At 44.4% G+C, this 23,723-nt stretch overlaps 2 protein-coding genes across 7 annotated transcripts in view; both read right to left on the reverse strand.

The window, feature by feature from the left end:
* Window positions 1-257: 257 nt before the first annotated feature.
* On the reverse strand, window positions 258-11,039 carry MEIKIN (meiotic kinetochore factor). Its single transcript, XM_062637951.1, has 13 exons — window positions 10,874-11,039; window positions 10,173-10,260; window positions 9,891-9,969; window positions 9,269-9,329; window positions 8,377-8,520; window positions 7,914-8,033; window positions 7,643-7,682; window positions 6,383-6,444; window positions 5,545-5,639; window positions 5,047-5,223; window positions 4,631-4,714; window positions 4,360-4,483; window positions 258-2,922 (listed from the first exon to the last, which is right to left on the reverse strand). Exons 1-13 carry the CDS (start codon window positions 11,037-11,039, stop codon window positions 2,876-2,878), a joined length of 1,287 nt encoding a protein of 428 aa, XP_062493935.1. The 3' UTR covers window positions 258-2,875.
* A 918-nt stretch (window positions 11,040-11,957) lies between these two features.
* ACSL6 (acyl-CoA synthetase long chain family member 6) overlaps window positions 11,958-23,723 on the reverse strand; it is a 47,018-nt gene continuing 35,252 nt past the window's right edge. For all 6 annotated transcript variants that reach the window (XM_062638127.1, XM_062638126.1, XM_062638130.1 and 3 more), the window contains exons 14-21: window positions 21,970-22,065; window positions 21,118-21,190; window positions 20,207-20,295; window positions 19,529-19,645; window positions 19,151-19,294; window positions 18,374-18,475; window positions 18,060-18,131; window positions 11,958-16,276 (exon numbers count right to left, since the gene is read on the reverse strand). In XM_062638127.1, the coding sequence (XP_062494111.1) occupies window positions 16,136-16,276; window positions 18,060-18,131; window positions 18,374-18,475; window positions 19,151-19,294; window positions 19,529-19,645; window positions 20,207-20,295; window positions 21,118-21,190; window positions 21,970-22,065 (834 nt within the window). In that variant the 3' untranslated portion in view covers window positions 11,958-16,135. The remainder of the gene's footprint in view (window positions 16,277-18,059; window positions 18,132-18,373; window positions 18,476-19,150; window positions 19,295-19,528; window positions 19,646-20,206; window positions 20,296-21,117; window positions 21,191-21,969; window positions 22,066-23,723) is intronic.

Consider the following 23,723-nt stretch of genomic DNA (forward strand, 5'->3'; position numbering starts at 1 on the left):
TGTCCCAAACGCAGACAGTCTAGCTCCTGATCCCTCCTTCCTGCCGTGTGCGTGAAGCGGTGACCGAACCAGCACAGCGCACACGCACCCCATCCACAGCCTACACAAGAGGTGTTTGCATGCAGGGAACCATCCTTGCAACCCAAACATGCAGCCGGAACACAGCACTGGGGACGTTAAACCCTGCAGGTGACTCCAGAGCAAACACACGAGCTAGAAAAAAGGGTAACAGATGTTGTAAAATCAAAAGGATCCACGGATTTCTGCAAAACTCTTTATTGGTGAATGCTTAAATGAAATGGAAGCACTGGTTACAGCAAAGCCTCCTTCAGCGTCTCACTGTTCAGATGCAACACTACTAGAAAGTTTAATTAAGGACTAACAAAAGTGACTCACGTGCTTTCCCTAGAAACTGGAATGGAACTAAACATGATGTAAGATTAAATTAAGCAGATGATTTTTAAAAGGCATAATTTAGTGCGTAACATCTATCTAATGATTCCTCACAATCAGCCTTCCTGTAGATAAATCTTCCTGCCTACACCGAGAGCAAGAGGTTTAACTGAAGTGACCATTCAGTGCACATTGCCTTGGCCCCAAATCTCTCCCTTCAGTATTTAGAGGTGAGGAGCCCCAACAGAACCACTTCCATGCCTGGTCTTTCCCCTCCACCAGCTACCACATCGACCCTGTAGTACTGCACTACGAGAAGCGAACGTCTTTCATTGTCTCCAAGCACTTAAAGTCTCCTAGAAATACACTTGAGAGGATAAACCCAACTGAACAGTGTTAATGAAAAACCTCTTACAGAGGTTTTTTAATTCACTAAACACACTAGTGATGAACATACCTGAGTTGCCGCATGGACTAACTCACTGCGAGTGATTCCATTGAAGCCATTCACACTTTAGCACATCCAGGCTGTGCCAAGCAGCCCTGCAGACACTGAGCATGTTTCTCCCCTCAGTCACTGCAAAACTAAGCTCTTCTGTGCTACCCATGAACCGGCTGTGACCCGTAACCTTTATCCACTAATATGGAAGAGCCCGTTTCCACTCTGAATGAAATCTGATGTGGTCGTTCTTCAGTTTAAAACCAAACCATGGGAAAATGCCTTCCCTTGGAGAAAAGCAGAACAAGAGCAGATATTGTTGCGGCCTCAGAATGAATTAACTGGCCTTCCCTGGGGCAGGGAGCTGGCCTGGTGGGTAATTACGCTTTCTCCAAGAGTCAGACAAAAGATGGCAATAAGAAGCAGCGCTTTCATAACTGAATGGAAGGACAAGGGAGAGTGTGGTTCATGATATTTTTATCCTCCTGTACAGCCTCCTCGCATCAAGAGAAACAAAAGCGTAACTCAGCAATATTCAGGCTACAACCAACTCCCCAGGTACAGGCTGCATTTTCCTCTCTTACACTCCCCCAATTAGTTTGTCAGTATTAGTCTGGTTCGTGTAAAGGAACTACAGAATGGTTTGGAGCAAAAGAAGGGGGTTTTCCTGGGACTCCTACAATACCCTTACAGCAAAACAGCTCTTTTATTCTGGACCATCCTTTACTCGAGCAATCATCACAATCACAACTTACCAGATACATAACTTGCAATTTTGCTTAAAACTACGTGGAGGAGCTCACCTCTGCCTCCCAGGGGCTCTAGATTCTTGCATAATTACCCATGGCTCAGTATTTGTAAGAACAAGGCTATTGATAATGAGAAGCAAAACGCAGAGGACTCCAAGGAGTTATTGGCAGAACTCATGCTGCTAATGCTGAAAGGAAAAACAACGTAATGGCATCATTTTTAACCTTAAGCCATACAGTGTGTTTATACAACACTTGCTCATGAGCTAATCTAGCAGCATTTATTGGCACTTCCTTCTAGCCCACAGTAATGGGGAAAAGGATCAGGGTCTGAACTATCACAGGTGTTTTCAGATGTAGTCAAAGTAATTAAAGCTGTGGATTTTAGACATCTGCTTGGCATGCTCTTTCTGGAAATACAGAACTGTTGTCCAGGGCATGAATACTCTGGGTGATCATACTGAGAAACAGACTTTGAGAGGCTTGGAAAGCCATGATATCATGTGAAAACCCTGAAAAACTTCCTTTATGTGCACAGAAGAGTCTGAGTGAGGGGTGTTGTGGTGAGAATGCTGCAGGGATCAAGATTACTTTAGCCTACAGTGAATTCAAGTGGAGGGGAACTGTGCTCTTGTCAGTGTTTCCAGAAGCATTTGGCACACTGGTGAAGAACAATGTTTATGGATTAACAATCCATGAGCTGAACTGGAAACACTGGGAATCCAACCTATGTGCCTGAAACAGTAACCTCAAAATCCAGAATGCCAATTTCCTCCTCTTGAGATAGTTTAGCTACAAAAAGGGTTTTTCTACCCTTGTATTCACGTAAGGCACCTATTCCTCTGCGCAAATCTGAAGCCACTAGAAGAAACACTGACTGAGAGGGGCGATACTACAAAAGAACCATGATGAAATGGGAAGGACTGCAGTATGATAGTGGATATGTCTAGAGCAGCAGCAGAGCAAGAGGCAGAATTAATTCCATGAATACAATGTGTTCTGCTCTTCCCGAGTCACACGTTTGTAAAATCTAAATGAACTGAAGAATTATCTTTATGGAGTCCTTGCAGAACAATGCCCAGAATAAGATGTAGTTGCTTGTACAAAATAATTTAATATGAAGTAACTGAGTCAGGTATTTACAAGCTTATTGCAAAGTATTCTACTAAATTCAAACAATGTATATGGCCAAGAAAACAGGGCCATTAATTACTGATTTGTAGCTGTGTTTCACCTCTTTCCACAGCAGCAGACAGTGTTTTCTTCTATCAGATCCTGCTGAAACCCAGAAGCCTCATCTGCGTTTACAGTAGATCCAGTTTTTGGTACTTGTAATAATATCTGGGGGGGAAAAAAGGTGGCAAGTTAAATGCTATCAGTAAGGGACACATTCTGGATTGTAAGAGCAAGTTGTATGGACAAGCTGGCTGGATGTTCAACAGACAGCTCTTGTTTGGCTGAAGGAATCTGAATCTTGTAGGTCAATTACCAGTGACAACGATGGTTTTGAGTATATGTACCCTCTTAATGGAAAAGAGGGTCATCCAGAAGACTCCTTGAGCAGATCTCCAGCATAAAAACCCCACCATCACCTTTCTGCAGTCTAATTCCCAATTCCCAGACTCCTCTAGAAAAGTATTAACAACCCCAAACCTGTTCTGGCACCACCACTTGCTGATTTCCAAAATCCACTTGCCTACAAGTACAACCTATGTTCTGTATTAGCACAATTCCCTTGGGCACACGGCGTAACACCCTTAATCCATGATCTCTACAGAAGCATCAGATGATTGTCATTAATACAAACAAACACTTAAAAGCACTTCTCTGCCTTCTAGATGCTGTATGTAACTCAATCTGTAACAAAGTGGGAGAGTATTTGGACCTAAGAGATGCAATTCCATCAAAAATGTGTGTATATTCAGTATGTTTAAAAGCTATTATGCCTATACAGCATCACTTTATTAAAGTAAAGCAGAGTAAATGACAAATACCTCTTGCAGGAAACTTGCAGACATTGTAAAAGAACTGCTTGAAACATAGGCAGACACATGCCATCCAGTGGCGCACCGAGAAACTTCAAGAGAGATCAGGGGGTTTTACCTCTGGCTGCAGTTAGATAGTTTGGTTCAGAGTTCTCATTTCTGTTTAATGAAAATCTAGGAAGTGAAGAAAGGAGCTTCCCCTCTGTTAAGGGTCTCAGGGGAAAAGAACAGAAACCTTTAGAGAGAACCTGGTACTCTCTAAAGAAAAATACACCCCATTACTTGAACAACTTTCAGGGGGGGAAAATACTGGGTGCTAAAGAGCTGAATTTAGCTGAGCAAGATATGAAACACACCAAGGGCTGAAAGCTCAAGTCAGACGTATTCACCCTAGAAATAAGGCACAGGATAATAATTTATGAAACAGGCTGTTATCTTTTCTAGGGATTCTCCATACCAGCAGTGAAGCTCAAAGCTGTGTTTAGGAATAACTTGAAGAGGTGCAGATATTCCCAAAGTTATCTCGTGGCACATCCTGGCTTTAATCTAAGCTGATAAAATGGGCAGATTGTATGAATTCCTACATTAAAGATCCTCAGAAGAGAAAACATCAGTGTAGTTTGTTAGGGAAGCGCTGCTGCATGAGAACAAGTCAGAAACTGGAAGTTTTCAGTGTCTTTTACTCTTTAGCTTTGTGATTTTCCCAGATATTCAGCCCTGAAAACAACCCACCCAACCTTTAAACACTCAAATAGCCAGTGAGCACCAGTGACCTGTTTCTGTATGCTCTTACCTTCAGGCACTCCTTCGGGAAGGGAAAATGCTTTTGAGCTAACTGGGATTTGGCAAAGCCTGGGGGGCCTCTGACACGGTGAAGTTCTAACAATGGAGCAGATTTCTTGTCTGGCACACAGAGGCTGAAAAGATAAATGATAGTTCATTCACACTGCTGTTCCCAGTGAAGAAATACTCTTCAAGCTTTCTTCTAGGGAAATTAAAAGATGACAGGCAGAAGACTTGCTTGGTTTTAATGAGTAAAAAGGAGTATCAGGATGCACACTCACATCTAGCTCTGCAGGCTGAGCACAACCAAGATTCTTCAAGGCTTTATTTTCCTCTTTGTTCAGCAAACTCCTGGAACTCCTTGGCTAAACAAAAACAGAGAAGAATTCAGTGTTAGTTTCAAATTCTCTGCAGTTTTAGTCCTCCAGCATTCCCCATGTACATAATACTATTTATAACAACTCCATTTAGAATCACTGATAGTTCTTTGGGTTTCAAATCTCAATTCCTGTCATTCACTTAAGCTTTCCAAACTGAGTTTACTGCAGGACAGAACACACACTTTTCAGGTCCCCTTCACAACTAGGGGATAAAGCACCTCCTACTACTTCTCATATTTGATTCTTGTGACGATTCACAACTCTCACTTCCATGCTGTGCCTTTTGCTCATGAGCAGGGTGCAGTGGGGACACTTACCACCACAGCATCTGCCTCTTTGGCTGGCAGTTCTTCTGCAGTCAGCCCCGCTGATCTGGCTGACGTGTTTGCTGGCACATCAACCTGAGTGAACAACGATGCAGCTTCTTCTGATGTGTTAGTTTTCTCTCGTTTCTTACACTTCAGCCTTTTGGGTTTAGCAGTTTGAGTGTCAGGCTAAAGGGTGAAACAATTACATCTTGCGTTAGAAAGTGAATCTCTGTGGTCTGGTAAGCTCTAATAAAGAGAGTCCCACTCATCCTCAAGCTCTACACAACTGATTCAGTACCACTGACACAGTCAGTCTGATAGATAGTGAGCTCGGGGGTACCCATGACTATTACTGCTGTCCAGAGGGAGAGGCAAGCTACAGCTTCACCCTCTGTGGGGCACCCCTTTCCAGGGAAAGGCTACACTTCCAGGTGGAGTTTCCACCTCTACAAGGAAGGAGCAAGTCATCTGTGCCACAACCTAGCTGATATGTTAAAGATCTTTCACCTTTCTTTCCAGTCCTAACGGTGAAGGATGGCGCATGCCAGTTTTTAGGACCGGAGTTCTCTCTCTTGCAGCTGTAATTCTACAGACTTTTTTCCCTGTGATGAATTGCCAACAAATGAATTAACTTTGAGACAAAAAACACAGCTACTCCAACATGTATCTTCCAGGATGGTTTTCAAAGAGGGATCATTCCAAAGCCACCCCTGCAAACACACTTCCTCCCTTCAATATAATCCTCATCTTCCTCTCCCTACCAACAGAGTTGCTTTGCTCCTCTCCCCTTCCTTATCAATCTTATGTTCAGCTGGCTATTTACTGCTGGACACACGTACTGTGGAAGCAGAGGAGCTACATAATCATAGCAGCCTGTGCCAGTGGCAGCTGCTATTACAGTCCAGATTACGCAGGGACAAATTACGTGGTACCTGGGCCGCAGCCAGAATAGCATCAGTCACAGTTCAGAACTGTAGTTACATGAGGGACTCCTCACACTATTTGTGAAGCTGAATTAAGTTCAAGTAAGAAGCATGATACAGTTCTGCTCCTGGATAAGTTAAATAAGAAATGTTAATTTTCATTGAGCATCACAAGTGATTCAATGGAAAAGACACAAGTTTGGGGCTTTTTTTGTTCTTAACACATTAATTAGAGCCAAGTCTTATTTACAGGAAAGACTTTCAATTCACACTTTCCCTTCTAGACACAACTGAGCTTAGCCTGTGCCAAGGGCACAAATGACCCAGTGGAAGCCTGCTCCTGGTATTTTGCTATCATTTCAGTTTGGGTAGAATATTCTGTTGTCTCACAGCTACTGCAACTGCTTCAGGTCACATTTTACCTGCCAGAGTAGTTGAAACACTCAGTGCTGAAGAGCTGTATTGGAAATTTGGTGGTCTCTTTCTAGGGGATGAGGAAGAAGAAAGAAAGTCAACAACTAATCTGAGGGAATATTAGCATTCAGAAAAAAACGCAATGTGTAAGGAAATCATAGGAAAATACATCCTGAAAAGGGATAAAGCTTAGTTGTAAAAATACTGTTATTGAGGTACTTCATCACACTTTGTTACTTGACAGTTTATCATCAAGTCACACAGCTTATTCTGAAGATACTTGGTATTTGAGACACATTCACTAAAGTACTCAGCACTGAAGTGCATTAGGACAAAAGATGTTTGAGGAACATGCAGGGGAAAGTTAGGTTCACAAGAAAATTCAGATTGAATTGTGTAGAGATATGTAACATTAGTATTGGTATGTGTTACGAATGGAAATGTTTGCACGGAAGACTGGAAACAGCAGTACAAGGGTTACAAGATATGATACTGTTGCTATAAAAACACTCAGGTTTTAATATCAGGGCCTGACGGCAGCACTGTGACAAGGCCAAGTGTAGAAGACCCTTCGCTGTGATAAAACCACACCACAGATGACTTGTCAACAGGAAACCTGGCATCCTAACAACAGGAGCGTGGCAACGGGGTCACAGCTATCGCATACACTATATTCTCTTTCTAGTAGACATGTCCTCTGAATAAAAACCCTGACAGCAGGCAGCAACCTGATCCAAGGTTAATGAAGGCTGGAGTCAAGCAAGATTCTGGAGCAAAGAGCAGAAAAGATCTGCCCAAGACCTAATTTTGTCCTGGGCAAGCACAGAACACCAGAGATTTAACAAGGACCTGACAACAGGTACCCTTCCTACTCTGCACTGCACAGGCAGTCCTGGCCAGACCTGGGCACACACATCTTGCTGCCTGTGACTGAATAAATCTGACAGCAGAAGAGCAATGGGATAAAAGCAACTTGTTTGGGGATTCTGTAAATAAACCTCACCATAAAATCTTCCATAAAATCTATCACTGAGTTTTCTTACACTGATTTCCCTACACCTGCAAGACCAAAACAAAAGCTTCTAAGGCAAACTCTTACCTGGCTTAATGCACTGATTTCAAAGTTAGGGAGGACACAGGTAGCTAAAACTCAACAGAATCATTTGTAGGATCAGAGGCATATTCATATGGGCCTTTCTTTGAAATAGTATTCAAAAGAGAAAAACCTGAACATTTTGGTGCGTTAAAGAGCCCGTTTTGCAGATTACCTTCTGGTGCCCTGGCATTGAAAATCCTCCGGTACAGGTTCTAGAAAAACACAAAAGCTAAACTTTAAAAGAAACAGCCGAGCAGACAATGGTTTAGCACACACTGAAGAGCAAAGCAAAATACTAGAAGCAAACACAGACCACTAGCAGGGAGCTGGTCCCTATTTTGCAGACATGCCTTAAATGATCATTACATATTTAATACAAGTTCCTTGCACTGGAGTCAGACCTGTTTAGGTATATATTCTGAAGCACTGCAGAAAAGAGTTACCTAATATTGCTGACAGATCTGAGATCTGTGGCATCTTATCTATGGCCACTGCTTTGCTGGAGTCCAGGAGAGTAGAGTTCCTGTACTTGCTGAAGTCCTCAGTGTGAAAATGACTTCTTTCTGGACATAAAAGAAGTGCGTGCAAGATTCTTATGTTGAAGTACATTGAGTTATTAATTTGGAGGTGTTTGACTCTAAGCAGATTTGTTGGTCACCCTCAATAAGCAGCTTGTGTCAATAGTGACTACTTAAAGCTTACAATATGCTTCAAATTACACCTCATGCACACCAGGTTGGAGGACCCAGGTATACACATCCCATCCCATGTTAAGCAAAGGTTGGCTTATAACAAAGATCTGACCTGGCGAGTCACACTAGGAGAGGCCACTAGTGTTTCTATTGTAGGCAGTCCCCCCACATCATTTTCTACATCAAATAAAGCTCAAAGAGGCAGAAGTCTCACCTGAATCATCATCTCTGAATATTTCAGGGGACGGGCAACTGTTCAGGTTGTCGCTAGCACCTGTGTTACAATCTACAGTTGAATCTACATCTAAACACTCTAGGAGACAGGTTGTGACACCTGTGGGAAGAGTCATTCCTGTACCTAGAGACAGACAGAACAGGCTGCTATCAAAAAAGAACAAGTACCATCTTGTACAAGCCACCAAGATTTCCTTACGTAAGATTCATCCCTGTAATGACATTGTCAAGTCAGTTTCTTATACTGATTCATAATACAGTTGAAGAAACAAATAAACAAAGGGCATCCTGAAGCCCAGTTTACACTGCCATAAGCTAACAGAAGACATCTTCCTTGTGCAAAGCTCACTTGAAATACCTGAAGAATTTACCTTCATCAGGTAACTCCTAGGCAGATCTATTTCCAGAAGGACAAACTATTTAGGCATAAGCTTTTAAAAATGCAGCTTTGAGTAAACTAAAGAAGTCGCGGTCACAATTCGTTCTGTCAATATTAAACCAAGATCATGTGGTTTTCAGCAGGTTGGGCTCAAGTCTCAAGTCTTGTGAGCCTCCCATCCTGCTTGTGTTGCCTACAATCAATTCATGTCTTTGCCCACGGCAGGGGGGTTGGAAGAGCTTTAAGGTCCTTTCAAACCCAAACCATTCTGTGATTCTGTTCTATGATTCTAAGCCACATGCCACAAGAAAAAGCAGTCCAGCCAGTGGTCTCAAAACCTTTACCTTCTAACATCACACAGTTAGAACCAGTGCAGGAACAGCACACCAGTGCTTTTATAGACATATAGTTAAAAATATATAATGAATGTTACATTTAGGTTTATACAGATATAAAACTATTTAACAATACGATGCATTGCCATTATACTCACTTGAAGTCACGTCAGCATTTTTCAAACTGTCTTTACTTTCATTGTTGATTGTCAGGGACTCCTAAAATTAAATACCCAATGTAAGTAACTGGCGGGCTCCAAATAAAAGCCAGTGTTATAAAGAAAACAGTAGTTTCACAGCAGTATCATTTGAGCCTTTTGCTGTAGCAGATTTCAAACATCCCTGGTGAACTATTTTCTTGCCACTGCAGTATTGACTCTCCTGTAACAGCTCCACTCAGTCACCTCACTTTGTTCCAGTTCTACTAGCATGAGGAAGAGCACAACAGTAACTCACCAAAGGTCTGTGTCTGAACCAGGAGTGAGCAACTCCCTGGAACCACATTCTAATGAGGTGTCTGCCACACAACACAATTGCTACAGCCTTTCCTCATTTAGGATAATTAGTTTTGTGTTTTCTCACATTACCAATAGCTCCAACCACTTTTATTCTGGCCAAAGACACAGGCAAATATCACCAAGATACAGGACCAAGTTCACACATTCATCACACACACATGTAATTCATCTCTGCTTGATGAGAAAAAGAATTTAGCATGTCACGTCTTTGATTTATTCTCCGTAAGTTACTAGCAGATAAAGAGCAAGGCAGGATGCTCACCTTCAGCGGTACACTGCTTTCTTCAGCTGCCTCTTCTCTTTTATCTGGGTCTGTTGTTTCTTTGACATTCACTTGATTGCTGCAGTTGAAGAACAGAGCTAAGCTCAGTACACAGAGCTACGCTACAGAAAACTACAACATCACTTCAGGAGGTGCAACAAATAGCCTGAAAATCCTCCGTTTACTGCGAATTCACACTCCCACAGGCCTCTCATGCAGGCAAGGCAATGTAAACACACAGCTGGTGTTAATAATGCTGTGTCTGAAGGAGCTCCAACAGACCTTGGGTTGCGCGAATCTCTCACTTGGGTGACTTCAAGGTTTTCTGTAATTTCGGGGAGGGTTTTCACACGGGGCTTCCTCTTCGGGTCTAGAGAAGAGGAAGAATTGAGTTCAGTGCTTTTAGTGGATGATGATTTCTAATAGGGCACCTTTAGCTGTTCCCCTCTTCCATGCCCATCACAACTTTTGTCCCTACATCACAAGCGCTATAAAGGCTGAATTTGCTTTACTTTTACCCAAGCATTTTTCCAGGATATCAGCAAGACAAACCAAACCCAAACCAACAACCAGCCTCCAAGATATAGTCCAGGTGCCTTAGAAACCTATTGATTAGAAGGAAAGAAAAGCACAAACACCTTGAAAGTGACCTTTATGAAAACCCTTTTTGTTACCAACAGCTAAGCAGAGGAAACGGTCTCGTTTCCACATCAGCTCCCACTTCCTCCACGCTGCAAAGGCCACGGATCCCACCAAACCTCTTCCCAACCTCTCCCAGGAGCAGCTGGGATGACACTACGGGATGCCGAAGCAACGTTAACACCGCTACTGACGTGAACCTTCCCCGGAGGGAGGCTTAACGTGCCCGCCGTCCCTGCCCACCCCTCAGAGAGCCACGGAACCGCCCGCACCACGAGGCCGAGGCCGTGCCCGCACCCGCCTTCACCCCGGCCCAGCCTGCTCGCTGCCGGTAAAGCGCTTACTGCCGGGCCTCGACCCGCGGGGGCTCCGGCTGTCGAAGAGGCGCCGCCGGCACCGCTGGGAGGCACCGGCCAGGCCGACGGCTCCGCCCGGCAGCGAGACCGGCCCCGGCAGCGGGGACAAGCGGCGCTTCTTCCGCGGTGCCTTCCCGCAGCGGGGCCGCTCCATCGCGGGCCGCGTCTCGCCGGCAGCCGGGACGGACGCTCCTCAACAGCGGCAACCGGCGCCCCACGCCCCCAGCGCGCAGGCGCGGCGCGGCGGTACCCACGGCAGGCAGCAGGCGGCGCCACCTCCTCGCGGCGCCGGGCGGAGCGGCCCAGGGGAGCGGGCGATGCTCGGGGTGGGTCCGGCCCTTTGGGAGGGAGCGGGGCCCCTGCCTGGGCGTGTTAACGGCGGCTGGTGTGTGTGTGTGGTGTGTTTGTTGTGTTGATGGGAACGTGAACGTCGTTGTTTTGTGCAGTGAACCTCATGGAGCTCGCCAGGGCCAAGCGCAAACAAGGGGCTGGGGAGGACTGGATGGAGCAGCCCCGAAGAGAAGGACTCTGGGGTGTTGGTCGATGAGAAGCTGCGGGGGCTGCAGCAGCGGAGCGTGAGCAGCAGCTCAGGGAGGGGACCCTCCCAGCCCTGCAGTCCTGATCCAGCGCTGGGGCAGCAGCGCAAGAGGGACGTGGAGCTGTTGGAGCGAGGCCAGAGGAGGCCATGGAGATGCTGCAAGGGCTGGAGCAGCTCTGCTCTGGAGCCAGGCTGAGAGAGCTGGGCTGGGGCAGCCTGGAGAAGAGAAGGCTCCTGAAGGGGAGACCTGAGAGCAGCTCCAGTGCCTGAAGGGGCTGCAGGAAAGCTCCATGCACGCAGGGTGCAGTGCATGCCCCCTCCCTGTCGCTGGTTATCACTAATAGATGTGCCAACAGATGGGTTTTCTAATCCTACACCCTGCAATAGAAATCATGGATGTTATAGTCCCCTTACCTATCAGATCCCATCCTTCAGCATAAGTGTATAGCATTTATCTCATGGCTTCTGAGATAATTCTTTGGCATCACTAGCCTTATTTGAAGGGTGAGGTGCAAGCACACACAAACACTGGAGTAGAGACCAAATGCTTTTAAACTTTATTGTTTTAGACACATAGTCTGAAAAAATACTATGCATTCCCAATTGTCAATTCATATTAAACAAGCATATACATTTGGTTACATTATTATTGATCTGAAATAAAAAAAAAGGAAACCATTACAGAAAGACTGCTGCATCTTCAGAGCACTTCGCAACAACTCGGTTTTGTTTGAGATTGCTAAAATCAATCTCAGGTCCCAATATTCCTTTGGTTGCTTTATAACGAGTGTTAATCTGATCAACCAACACGTCAGGTGTAGGCACGCATCCTGCACTCCCATGGTGAGGCCAACGTGCTGGAGTGATAACGGGGTTTAGAAAAGAGCTTTTATTGTACCTCAGTCCATGAGAAAACCTTCAGAGAGGTCTGGAGAAGTGTGCCAGTTGAATTCCTTATAAAAGCCACCATTGATGGCTTGCTGATATTCATGCCGATATACCAAAGCTGAAAAACCCTTGATTACAGGTAAGATTGGGGAGAGATTGGGTTTACACAAGTGGAAAGGGTATGTTTTAACCCCTTCACTTCCAGCTGAAAATAGAGCAAGCAACACTTAGGAAACCACCTCGTTTGCTGCTTATATCTGTCTAAAATACATACCAAAAAGCTGAAATGAAGTGAAGGGCTTAAAGGGGCTCTGGATGCCTCAGAAAACATTTTATTTTGGAACAATTCCAGGGATCTAAACCTTTTTTCCCCTCCCCAGGCTACAAGCATCCCGATTTCTCCTCCGGAAAGCACAGCCTCAGCATCGGCGTTGAACAGAAGCAAAAGCAGAGCAGAAACCACTGAATGTGCAAAGTACTGAAGAATGTTAATGCCAAGAAGAAGCAAAGAGCTAATTCCTCTATTCTTTGGTTTTCCACAGACAAAACCAAAGTGAGCTAAAGATACAAAAAGTACACAGATAGAATTGCCTCTAAATAAAATGCTTTTCCCACTTTTCTGTAAGGCATCAAGAGGTCTTTAAGTAGTCTGTTACCATGCAAAAATAGTATATTCTTCCCCAGTTTACATTCATCTTGTAGCAGTTTATTTACATAGAGATCACCGGTTTGTGCTTGTAACACATGGAAAATAAACCATAGATTAAAAGAATCTAAGTGGTTTTTGTTTCGTTCCAGAAGATTTAAGTCAGGTTCTTTTCTGTTATGTGTAAAATGAAGAAGTTAATTTTGGAATTAGTTATCTTGAGCAATAGAACCTGTATCAGACAGCCCTGGGGGTTTCTCCTTGGTGGTCACAAGAAGTAGTTCAGTTTACAAGGGCTCAATGCAACATAAATATTCCTGGCATTTGAGCATGTTTGTGCCTAGCTCATGTGTTACGCCTGTTTTCAAGTTTTAATCTCATCATTATGCTTATAGCGAGAAAAAGTGACCTGCAGAGGAAAATCTGATTGCACAAGAAGTATTAAAGAGAGCTTCTAGTTGATTTATACAAGTGCTGAAAGTATTCACTCTTTTCGATGTGACAGCACAAGTCCTCCCCAATTTCACATCATTCCAGTGTGGCCAAGTCTGTGTTTTTGCTTTCTTATTCTTTAGGTGTTCATATCTTTGGCTCTAGTGCATCTGACATTTTGCATCAAGTACCAAAAGAGGAGTAGAGATATATTCATTCAGCATTATAGATGTAAATGTATCAGCCATCTAGGCTGTCAATAAACTCACTGGGATCTTCTATACAAATAAAAGTCAGAGTTTAGTTGCCTAGAAAAGTGTGGTAAACTGGGAGAAAAGGAAATCAAATTACTCTGGTAGAAAAAGGTCAGTGGGAAATAGCTCTTTCGTACTTATTTAGATGACTTTTTAATTGCAATTATTTAGTTTTTAAAGTGTGTCCCATTAAAGCAGACAGGAAGTTGAACTGAAGCTAGTTCTTCGTCATTTTGAAGCAAGCGCAATGACTCTCTTTTGGCTGATACAAAAAGGAGATGAGCTAGACTCTGCAGAGCTAAAAAGCCTTTATGACTTGACCCAAAGAGCCACATTCCATACAGTAATTCCTACCCCGTGTCGACGTGGCAGACACAGATTCCCCAGGGATGCTCTTGCTTCGTGCGCTGGTGAAGAACGAACGTACAATCCCGTCAGATCACCATGACGGAATTTCTTGCTCGCTTTGAACTGATATGAATCACTGCACTGGAATCCAATGAGGAATTGGGCGCAAAGAGGAATTCAGACAAATAAATACTTCCACATCTGATAAATCAAATCGCTCTGCTCTTTATATGAGTGATTATGCTAGCTGATATGCTTCCTTTGGATCATTTTGTTAGGAAATTACTGCAATAAATCAGTCGCTGGGTAACACTACATCATTAATCCAATGTATTTCATTTGGAAGCATGCAATAGAATTGTAGAGGGAAAGTAAGAGACCATTTAGAGTGAAAATTTGGGGCTTCAAAAGTGGATTCCGGTTTAAGAGAGAAAACAAGTGTGCTTTCACTGTCCTAGCAAAGAAGCTCTAGCAGGCACAGCTCCATGCTAGTACGCACTGGTGCAACGAACAGCAGCTATTCAAATACACAGATACATTTAGGACCCTGTTTAGCAGAAAGAAGCCACCAACAGTCCAAGCATTCAAGCGACTTAACGTTGCAGTTTTCTTGTTGCTTTGTACCGTGCTTTCTCTCAGGAGAGGGCTCCAGTCTGCTCCTGTCCCACAGGGGACTTGCACCCTCTTCTAACAGCTGCCACTGGCTGTGCAATCTTAAGGTTTCATCCTGAAAACATGCTGTTTGTTCCATAGAGGTCACTGGAAGTGATGACAGTGGGAACTGAGGCTCCCAGGTGTCTGAGCTTAGAGATGTTTTCTTCACAGGCCTTTCTACAGCCACATCCAGTGATGTACCGTTACCGTGCCACCATACATCAGCCAACAGAGCCTTTTGCCCATCGTCAGGGCCTGCTGGAGCTGCATCTCTTCCATTCCTGGTCAACAGAAGGACATCTTCTCCCAGACCAATTTGTTCTGCTAAGTCCCATTCAGAATCATAGAATGATTTGTGTTGAAGGGACCTTAAAGCTCCTCCAGCTCCAACCCCTGCCACGGGCAGGGACCCCTTCCACTGGAGCAGCTTGCTCCAAGCCCCTGTGTCCAACCTGGCCTTGAACACTGCCAGGGATGGGGCAGCCACAGCTTCTCTGGGCAGCCTGAATAATCACAGCCTGTACCTCATGCTCCATTCCTTTAGCACTGTTTCTGAAAGGGAATTAGTCCAACTGGACTACCCAGTATTAGCAGCATGTAAATAAATTAGGGATGAGGATTGGGGTTAATGTGAGCTCCCACAGAAAGCTGCCACAGAGCCAGTGGTGCTTTTGTAACCTTATCACTTGGAGTAGTTCGGATGTCCATGAGTGTTCTGAACTGAAGGAGGCCCTAATGGAAAATCAGCATGCCATGTATAAAACGAGTTCAGACGAAAAGAACGGAAGAGGGAACTGCATCCTACTGCTTCCCAACCTGTTCTTGTAATTTCAAGGTAATATTAATCCATTAGATGTAAATAGTAATAGTTCTTTTAAGTACAAAGAGCAGGAGATTGGTTCCTATTTGTGTTCTGGTTGTTAGGTCATTAATGATTAAATCAAATCAATGCAATTTATGTCCTGGAAAATACAAAAACTATCACTTAATATATAAACTAATATCCAGCTTGAAGTTCCAGATCAGGGAAAACAGACTTTCACCATCAATCACTGACTGTTTGAGGTAGACCACATTATTGAATTATCCACAATTTTAGCTTCTAATGTATTAGGTTATGTACAATCAGATATCAACAGACATACCTGAAATTTTCCTTATTTTAATTAAAAACGTTTGGAGTTATTAATAACGTAAGTTTCCATAATTTACTTGGTCATAGATTGAAATCTCTGTGTATTTTGTGGCAATTTAACATCATCCTTAGTAGTACCCTATTGTGTACACAGAGTAGAAAATAAACTGTATTACGCCTGATGGAAAAAAAGAAGGAAAGATGTGGTTAGTGGTGAAACCCTAGAATGATGAAAGGCTCAGATGTAAGATTCAGATGCTTATCCGTTTCAGCTGTGCCCTTCTGGCTCTGTACTTTTGAGGATTATTCTAATATTGCTATGGAGTCCATTATTCAGAAGGTTCTTCCCAGGATTTCAGATGGACACACTTGAATATAGCTCTTCTATTTGTTTCTTGAAGTAATCTCGCAGTTCTGGTCTCTTGGCCTTCAACGTCGGTGTCAACAAACCGTTTTGTACTGAGAACATATCAGAGTGAATGTAAATAGCTTTGACCTGTAATAAAAGAGAGATATTTATAGCAAAAATGACAGCATCACACTGAATAAGCCTAACTCCTTATGCCAGCCTCACTGTGTTACCTCCGCTTGTGCCCAGGGGACCCAGGATTTCCCCCACCTGCCCAAGTTTCCTGAGGTTCCACTGAATCCCTCCACCACCCCATCCTGCTCCCTGCTCTCAGGCTTGTTTTCCTGCGTCCCACAGAAGGGAGCTCTCTTTGGCCTTGCAAGGTTACCGTGAAGCTTTGTAGGCACAAAGGACGCACGGGTGATGATCATCTTTAAGGATGGCATTTTAATAGCTAATTAAAATGATATCAAATCATTCAGCCCAGGCAAACAGGGTTTGTTCCATGCTGCCCTGGTCGATGGGGGTCTCCCTGAGCGCAGCAGGGAGCCTGGCAGTGAGGAGTGAGGGAGCCAGAAAAGGGCTGCGTGACTGGCCATGGTCACTGGTGTAAGGCAGAATCCCCCAGCCCTCTGCTGCTCTCCCGATTCCCCAAGCCAGACTGGTTTGCATTTTGTTCAGCTGGGAGTTGCAGGAACACAGAGTGAGGATCCATTTTTAAACTCCTAGTGGATACGTGATTCCTTTTCCCCTGCAAGCACTGTGGTCCTGTTCCTGCCCCAGTGATGTCCTTCACAAAGCCAGTGTTGGTGCTACTAAAGCTGCACTGGCTGCTGGGTTCCAGAACCCAGAGCTGCCACTGTCAGGTCAGAGATCCACGCTCAGGCCACTGGCACTGCAGGCAAGGACACAAATGCTAGAGTCTCTCTTCCATATAGAAGGGATCCCATCCCACACAAGCATGAACCCTAGTATCTGGCTTTAAAGTTTGGGTTTAAGATTACATATTGCAACAAAGATCAAATTTTAAAGCCCTCTAATTTTGAAATGTGAAACTTCTGTTATAGCTGGAAGATGGCAAGGCTTTTACCCTACTTTGTAGTTTATTAATTGCAAACTCCTGGTAGAATAGATTACTTGAGGACATTCCATACCACGAGACCACAGCAGGCACAAACCAGATTTAGTACCACAAGCAACTGTGTGCATTATAAACCATGCTTCATTTCATTTTACTTCATTTCATTGGTGTATGTAATTGAGAAATGAAGAATAACAAGTCTATGTTTAATGGTGCTTCTGCTGCACTCGGGTATGGTGAATCACCCGTCAGAATTACCACCCAGAAGCAGCCTAAACAAAAGCAAAATTCCATGCTAATTCTATGTAATGATGAAGATGTTCATTGTTTTAACAGAAAGAGGACCTTGACGTTTTAAAACGTAATGGATTATTCTTTCACTGAGTTTTTAATGCTGTGTAAACTGTGGCTGATTTCTCATCTCTCCTCCTGAAGTGTTTTGCAACAATATTTACACAAGCCCCAGAAAGGAATTAGTGCACAGGCTGGAAAGAAATAAACCAGCAGCGTTTCCTGGGTCAGTTATAAGAGGGGTAATTAGTGACCCAGTTCCTCATCACTGCTTTCAGCGGCAGAAGAATCAGAGTCCTGCACAGATTTACCTCGACCTCTGGTTGTCAGGCTGGGGATTAACCATGCCCCTGGATTAGGTTTTCACTTCTGCATCTCAAACTTAACACTAAATTGAATTCAAATTTCAAGGAACTCGCTAGCAATGGATCTCTGCTTCCAAAACCACTGTGTGCAGCTACAAGGATATGGAGTAACGTAACCAAGGGTGACAAATCCCCATTCAATACAAATGGACAAATCACCTGAGCATGCTGAGTAATGTATTCGTTGTTTTACCTGCTCGAAGGAATGAAGTCCACTCTCCTTACCCAGCCGTACCATGTCTTCCATTATCGCTTGCTGCAGTGCCTGGGTTAAAGCACAGGAATTCCTCATGAAATGACAGAGGCAACCTTACATGCAATTGATGTCATTGCTCATCAGGAAAACACGTTTCTGAGTAAAGTTCAAGTGCCTGATAGTTAATACATAATCAGCAAATACTCTATTCCAGAAACGCACAAACGTTTGCATGGTGTGATGATGTTAACTGCTTCCTCAGCGTGAAAAGTAAGGTGATGTTTTGTATGTGCACAGACAGAAGGACAAACCTTATTTCTACAGAGCTCTGCATAAGATCCATCAAACCCTCTTTTCTTTGCCCAGCCTGGCATAACTTCGGAATCAGGCACCACAATTCCCACCAGAAAGGCCTGTAGGTGGAGGAGAAGGAGAGTTGCAGGCAAAAGCTGAACAATATTTAAGGCCCCACATTGACAGGAATACATAAGCCAGGTGAATTTGCTACGTGTTTGTCATTTCTTGTGTAATTATGTCAATGATTGACTAACTCGCCATCATCAGTTATATTTGGGTGTCTGTGCCTTTTCCTCAGATAAAGTGGTTCCCTGTGACTGTACATGTTCAATCCATAGGCTTGTGAGCCTCAGGCAAACTCCTGGGCCAAGGGAAGCCTTGTGCTTGTGGGCAACGAATATGGAGGGATGAATCACAATGGTTCCAGAAGCTGTACATGTTTGCATAAATAGCCAAAGAAATGGGACAAGACTGGTCAAAATGTGCAGGCAGTGGCTGTGGAGCAGCAGTGGCTTTGCCTTCTCTTGGCTTACCGCAGGCAAGGTGGCAAAGGAGAGCATTAGGGACCCAAAGGGTGACACTGAAGCAAACTTAAAGGCTTGATCTTCAGCCACAGCATCCTCCAAGCTGCTTATGCCACTGCATGGCTGGCAGCCAGCTCCACAGCAGGAGGGAGGCACCAGGGTGAAAACCTGACGTGATCCACTCACGCTTTCCCCTCGCTCACACCCGGCTCTCTGCCTTCTACTTACACAGAGCAAAGCAAGACCTTGGGAAAGCTTCGTTTTTACCTGCAGGCTGTCTCCGTGGACATAGATCTGGGCAACAGGGTCACTGCGGATATAGATGTTCTCGATCTTCTCCGGTGCAATATATTCTCCCTGAGCAAGTTTAAATATGTGCTTTTTCCGATCAATAATTTTAAGCGTCCCGTTCTGTGAGGAGAAAGGAATGAGAGGTTATTTAATCACAGAGACTCAGTAAGCTGGTTTCAACAGAGCTCTTTACATGGCCAGAAAGTGCTTCGCTGATGTATCAGACTTATTCTGTAAAACATAAACTTAATCCTCTGTAAAGGCAGATCTGCTTGGAAATGTAAGTTGAGTACTCGGAAATTTAAATAGGATACTACAATTGACATAAGAACTAAGGTTCTGATTGGCACGCACAGGTAACCATTTCCCAATGTCCCCCGTGTGAAGCCAGCCCTCCTGGTCCAGCGCCTCCGTTGTCTTCTCTTCATCCTTCAGATAACCTTTGAAAACGTTTGGTCCTTTCACACATATCTGCAAAACACAGAGTTGCAGAGAAATTGTTGTATTATTTTGCTGTAAATTGCCATCAAGCTAAATAGCAGCTCACTAAAACTGAAATATGTTAAAGGTTGGCTTAATGACTGTGCTCCGTGGAATTAAATGCACTGCGCTATAAAATTACCTAGGAGCTATGAAGTGGGGCTTGTAAAACTGATTTGCTCAAAGCTGATTTGCAGCCAGCTTGCAGCGAAAAACACCCCCAACGTTATTTCAGTAAGCGCAATTTATGTGCAATACAGAAATAACAGCAATGTGGAAATCAGAGCAATTCAGCTTTTCTTAGCTGAACTAATTAATTCCATCTTAGCTGGGAAAGGAATCAGTCAGGGCATTGCCTGGCAGTACTGCCACAGCCCCTCTTTAACTAATGCTTTGCTTCTCTGCTGCTGAACTGATGTTTTCCTTCCCCAGTTGCAATAAGGCACATCAGCAAGCATGTGCCTTACAGAGGTAAAATGCTTCTGTAACTGCATAAGTACTTAACACGGTGTTAGCTAGCAAGGATTTGATATAAAAAATGTGATTTGCTACCTCTCCTTCTCCTTTGGAAGCAAAATAATTCAGCTCTTCCACATCCTTCAGTTTGATTAAGTTACAGGGCAAAGGAGCTCCTACATGACCTGGAAAGCAAAGTTACCAAGTCACTTGTCATCAGTCCTAGAAACAGTAAATAGCGGTTGCTTGCATGGTTGTAGATACACTGGATGTTCTAGCAGGAAGTGTGTCTCCAAGCAGCCATAATTTCCTTGTTAAGGTTTTGTGTTATTGAGACTAAATACCCAAACTTTGGGTATAAACCCTGTTTTCAAACATATCGAGATACAAACCATGTCTCCATTACCTGTAAGGGACTAATCCCTTGTTTAAGCTGACTTCCCTACAAAAGCACGCAAAGCTTTGGACTCTCACCATTTTAGGAGAAAATATAAGGAAGAAGTTCCAACCCAAACCAGTCTGGGATTCTAGGATTATCTGAACCCTGCTTAGTGCCAATTTTCATGTGATTTTGTCCAGATTCAGAAGCTTTGAAAGCCTGAAATACAGGAAGTATTGCATAGTGGTGGGTCTCTATTCAAAGCCTGGCTTTGCTCACTAAGTCCACAAATGCATCCACCTTTTCACTGTTCCAGCATTTCATTCTAACAAACATTCATCTGAATTCCCCTCCAGTGCTCTAGAGGACTCACAGCACCAGCAGTGCAGAGATAAGGGTGTCACAAAGAACATCCTAAGGGACAATTCCAAACCTCCCTAGGCAAACGTGCCCAGCATCTGATCCCTGTGCAGTCATCCTGGCCTAATGACAGTTCCAAGAGCACCGTATTTGCTGCAGATCAGTCACACCGTGCTGAATGCCAATAGCACCCTGTGATGTTACAGTCCTGAATTCCCTAAAGAAATCTTTTCTTTTCTCTCTGGAAAGGATGGAAGGAAATCGTTACCTGATGTCCAGTCACCTGGGGTTGTAAAGGTGCACCCAGCTGTGCACTCTGTTTGGCCATAACCTTCGTAAACCTGGCAAAGAAAGGGGTATCTTTAAAACAGCACAGAGGGCTTCACCAATACACAGTAAGATTCTAAGCATTGCTTTCTGCTGTGCACCCCTGGAGCTGAAATGACAGGAGCACGTTTTACATGGGACACTTTCCCTGGCTCTTACCATATCCAATATTTCACTGACATGACTGTGAATTGTCTCTGTAGAGTTGAAGTAGTGAGAAGGCAAGTTCAGCTCTTAGCTTTTGAGTCAAGGAGTGTATTACTTTATGAGAGGAATTTATTGGGGGGGGGGGGGATTTTTGTGGGATGTTTTGAAAATACACCTTTTACATTAATTTTGCCTAATTTTAGGCTCTTCAATGAGGCCTTGTAGTTGCCCTGGCCTTCCTGTCAAAGAGAAATAACACAGAGGACAGCTTAAGTGGGTTAAATTGCCCTCTGAAGATTATCTTTCTCCATTTATATATAGAATAAAGCTCACGTAACGAAGTTCTGAGCACATGCACCAGTATATTTAATTGCACATACTCAATTAAGTGCTGAGAGCAGCTGGGATGAGTCCGTGCTCTTTTCTGACAGCTGCCTGCAGCACAAGCAGCTCTTCCCTGCTGCTCCCTTCCAGGGCTAACAGGAAAAGCTCCTGCTCCAGCGCCAGGGACACGCTGCTCTTGGCCCAGTCCTGACAAAGCTGCCCTAAACACATCTCTGAGGTTCTAACCCATCTTCTCTCTTAAAGGCAGTGCGTTTCCCAGCTCGCAGCGAGCAAACACATCCAAGCAGCATCATGAGCCCACCTGACACCCAAGGGCTGCACGGAGGAAGCCCAGCACGGTTGGAGATGCAGGAGCAGCGCCCGTGACGATCATTCGAACGCACCCACCAAGGCTTGCCTGTTTGATAGTGGGAGAAAAGGGAGGAAAGCATCACAGGTTACTGCAGGTGGCAAAGCCAGCAGCACCTGTGAGTACTGCTTGTACAGCGCGTGCGCAGGCGCTCTGTCTAGAATAGAGGCAGGGAATATCTTAAGGTCTTTCCCAACCCTAACTATTCTGTGAGTCTATGAATACGAACCAGCTCTGAACCTTTCCTTAGGGATAAATCCAGCTAAATCTTAAAAGCAATAACTCCCCCTTGCAGGCAAATACAGTGCCTAAAGAGTAAACCATTCAACATATGGAGATGAAAGTCCCCCATCTCTGGCAGGATGAGCAGCATCTGCTCTGGGGAACTGTGGGGTACAAACCAAACCCCTTCCCCTCCAGTGCTCTTTGCACCTCATCAGCTTTAATGAATAGGCTCCCAAGCCATCTAAACTAACACTGTCCCTTTCTTCAGGCAGATGACCTTCAAACATTTCGGGAGGGTGCTACATCACCTCCTCTGTCACATTCTACTTCCTTCTCCCCCCTTCATTTCCTTTTTCTTATTCTAAAAGAAGAAAGCCCAGCACAAAGGAAGAGAAGGGACTGAGCCTGCCGGTCTCGCCAGAGCTTGAATCAATATGCAGCCCGGCTTGCATCGCGTCTGCGCGCCCGGCAGCACCGTGTGAACTCTGCTCTGTGCACGCTGAGGACAGCTAATCCGCAGGCAAAAAGTGCAGTCAGTTTCTTTAGTTAAAGTGGCATGTCTCCAAGGTAAGCTATCCGATTAGAAAAATGAAGCAATCAGAGCCTCCCGGAGCAGCAGAGAGCCCAAACCCCTGGGTTAAAGCCAGTTTAGTCCCTTTTTAATGAGGAGATGCATAGCACACAGCAGGGCATTTGTGTTTGTTTCCTTAGTGTTAAGCCATGATTTACAGGTGGATTTTTCTTTACGCTCTTTTCTTGTTTTCATAGGGGAAAAAGCAGATTTGAGTTTTTATCTGGAGAGGGGCTTTGGACAAGGGTCTGCAGGGACAGGCCAAGGGGAATGGCTTTAACCTGCCTGAGGGGAGACTGAGATGAGCTCTTAGGCAGAAGCTCTTCCCTGTGAGGGTGCTGAGGCGCTGGCACAGGGTGCCCAGAGAAGCTGTGGCTGCCTCATCCCTGGCAGTGCTCAAGGCCAGGTTGGACACAGGGGCTTGGAGCAAGCTGCTCCAGTGGAAGGGGTCCCTGCCCGTGGCAGGGGTTGGAGCTGGATGGGCATTGAGGTCCCTTCCAACCCAAACCAGTCTGGGGCTCTGTGATTCTATTAATATGCCCAGTTGAAACCCAACCCTAAATCCAATCTTATCTGTAGAGAATTTGCAGAAAACTTTGAAGCAACATCTCATTGATCAGATACTCCTCTTTCCATGCCCACCTTCCTGAATTTCATTCCCATTGAGAGGAGACAGATTTGATGTAAATTTTGGTATCTTATGCATGCTGTTTAAAAAGAAATATATAAATAAAACCAAACGTGGCAAAAGTTAATGCCAAAGTCAGTGGAACAATAAACTGTGCTCCATCTCCTGTCTCCATTCAGTTTTCAGTCTGCTATTCACTAGTGGTACAACTGCCTGCAGTTCATCATAAGGCTAGTGGACCACGTTGACTTTAATGAACACCAATCACTGCTAGAAGAAATG

The sequence above is a fragment of the Pezoporus occidentalis genome, unplaced genomic scaffold (genome assembly GCF_034315485.1).
Source record: "Pezoporus occidentalis ecotype Australia unplaced genomic scaffold, CSIRO_AGI_Poc_V1 ctg55, whole genome shotgun sequence".
Lineage (NCBI taxonomy): Eukaryota > Metazoa > Chordata > Aves > Psittaciformes > Psittacidae > Pezoporus > Pezoporus occidentalis.

Coding starts and splice junctions, on each gene's coding strand:
- MEIKIN (XM_062637951.1), bottom strand. CDS start 11,039: ATGGAGCGGCCCCGCTGCGGGAAGGCACCGCGGAAGAAGCGCCGCTTG. Junction 4,715..5,046: donor AAGAGGCAGATGCTGTGGTG/GTAAGTGTCCCC, acceptor GTTTTTGTTTAG/CCAAGGAGTTCCAGGAGTTT. Junction 4,484..4,630: donor CTCAGCCTGCAGAGCTAGAT/GTGAGTGTGCAT, acceptor TTATCTTTTCAG/CCTCTGTGTGCCAGACAAGA.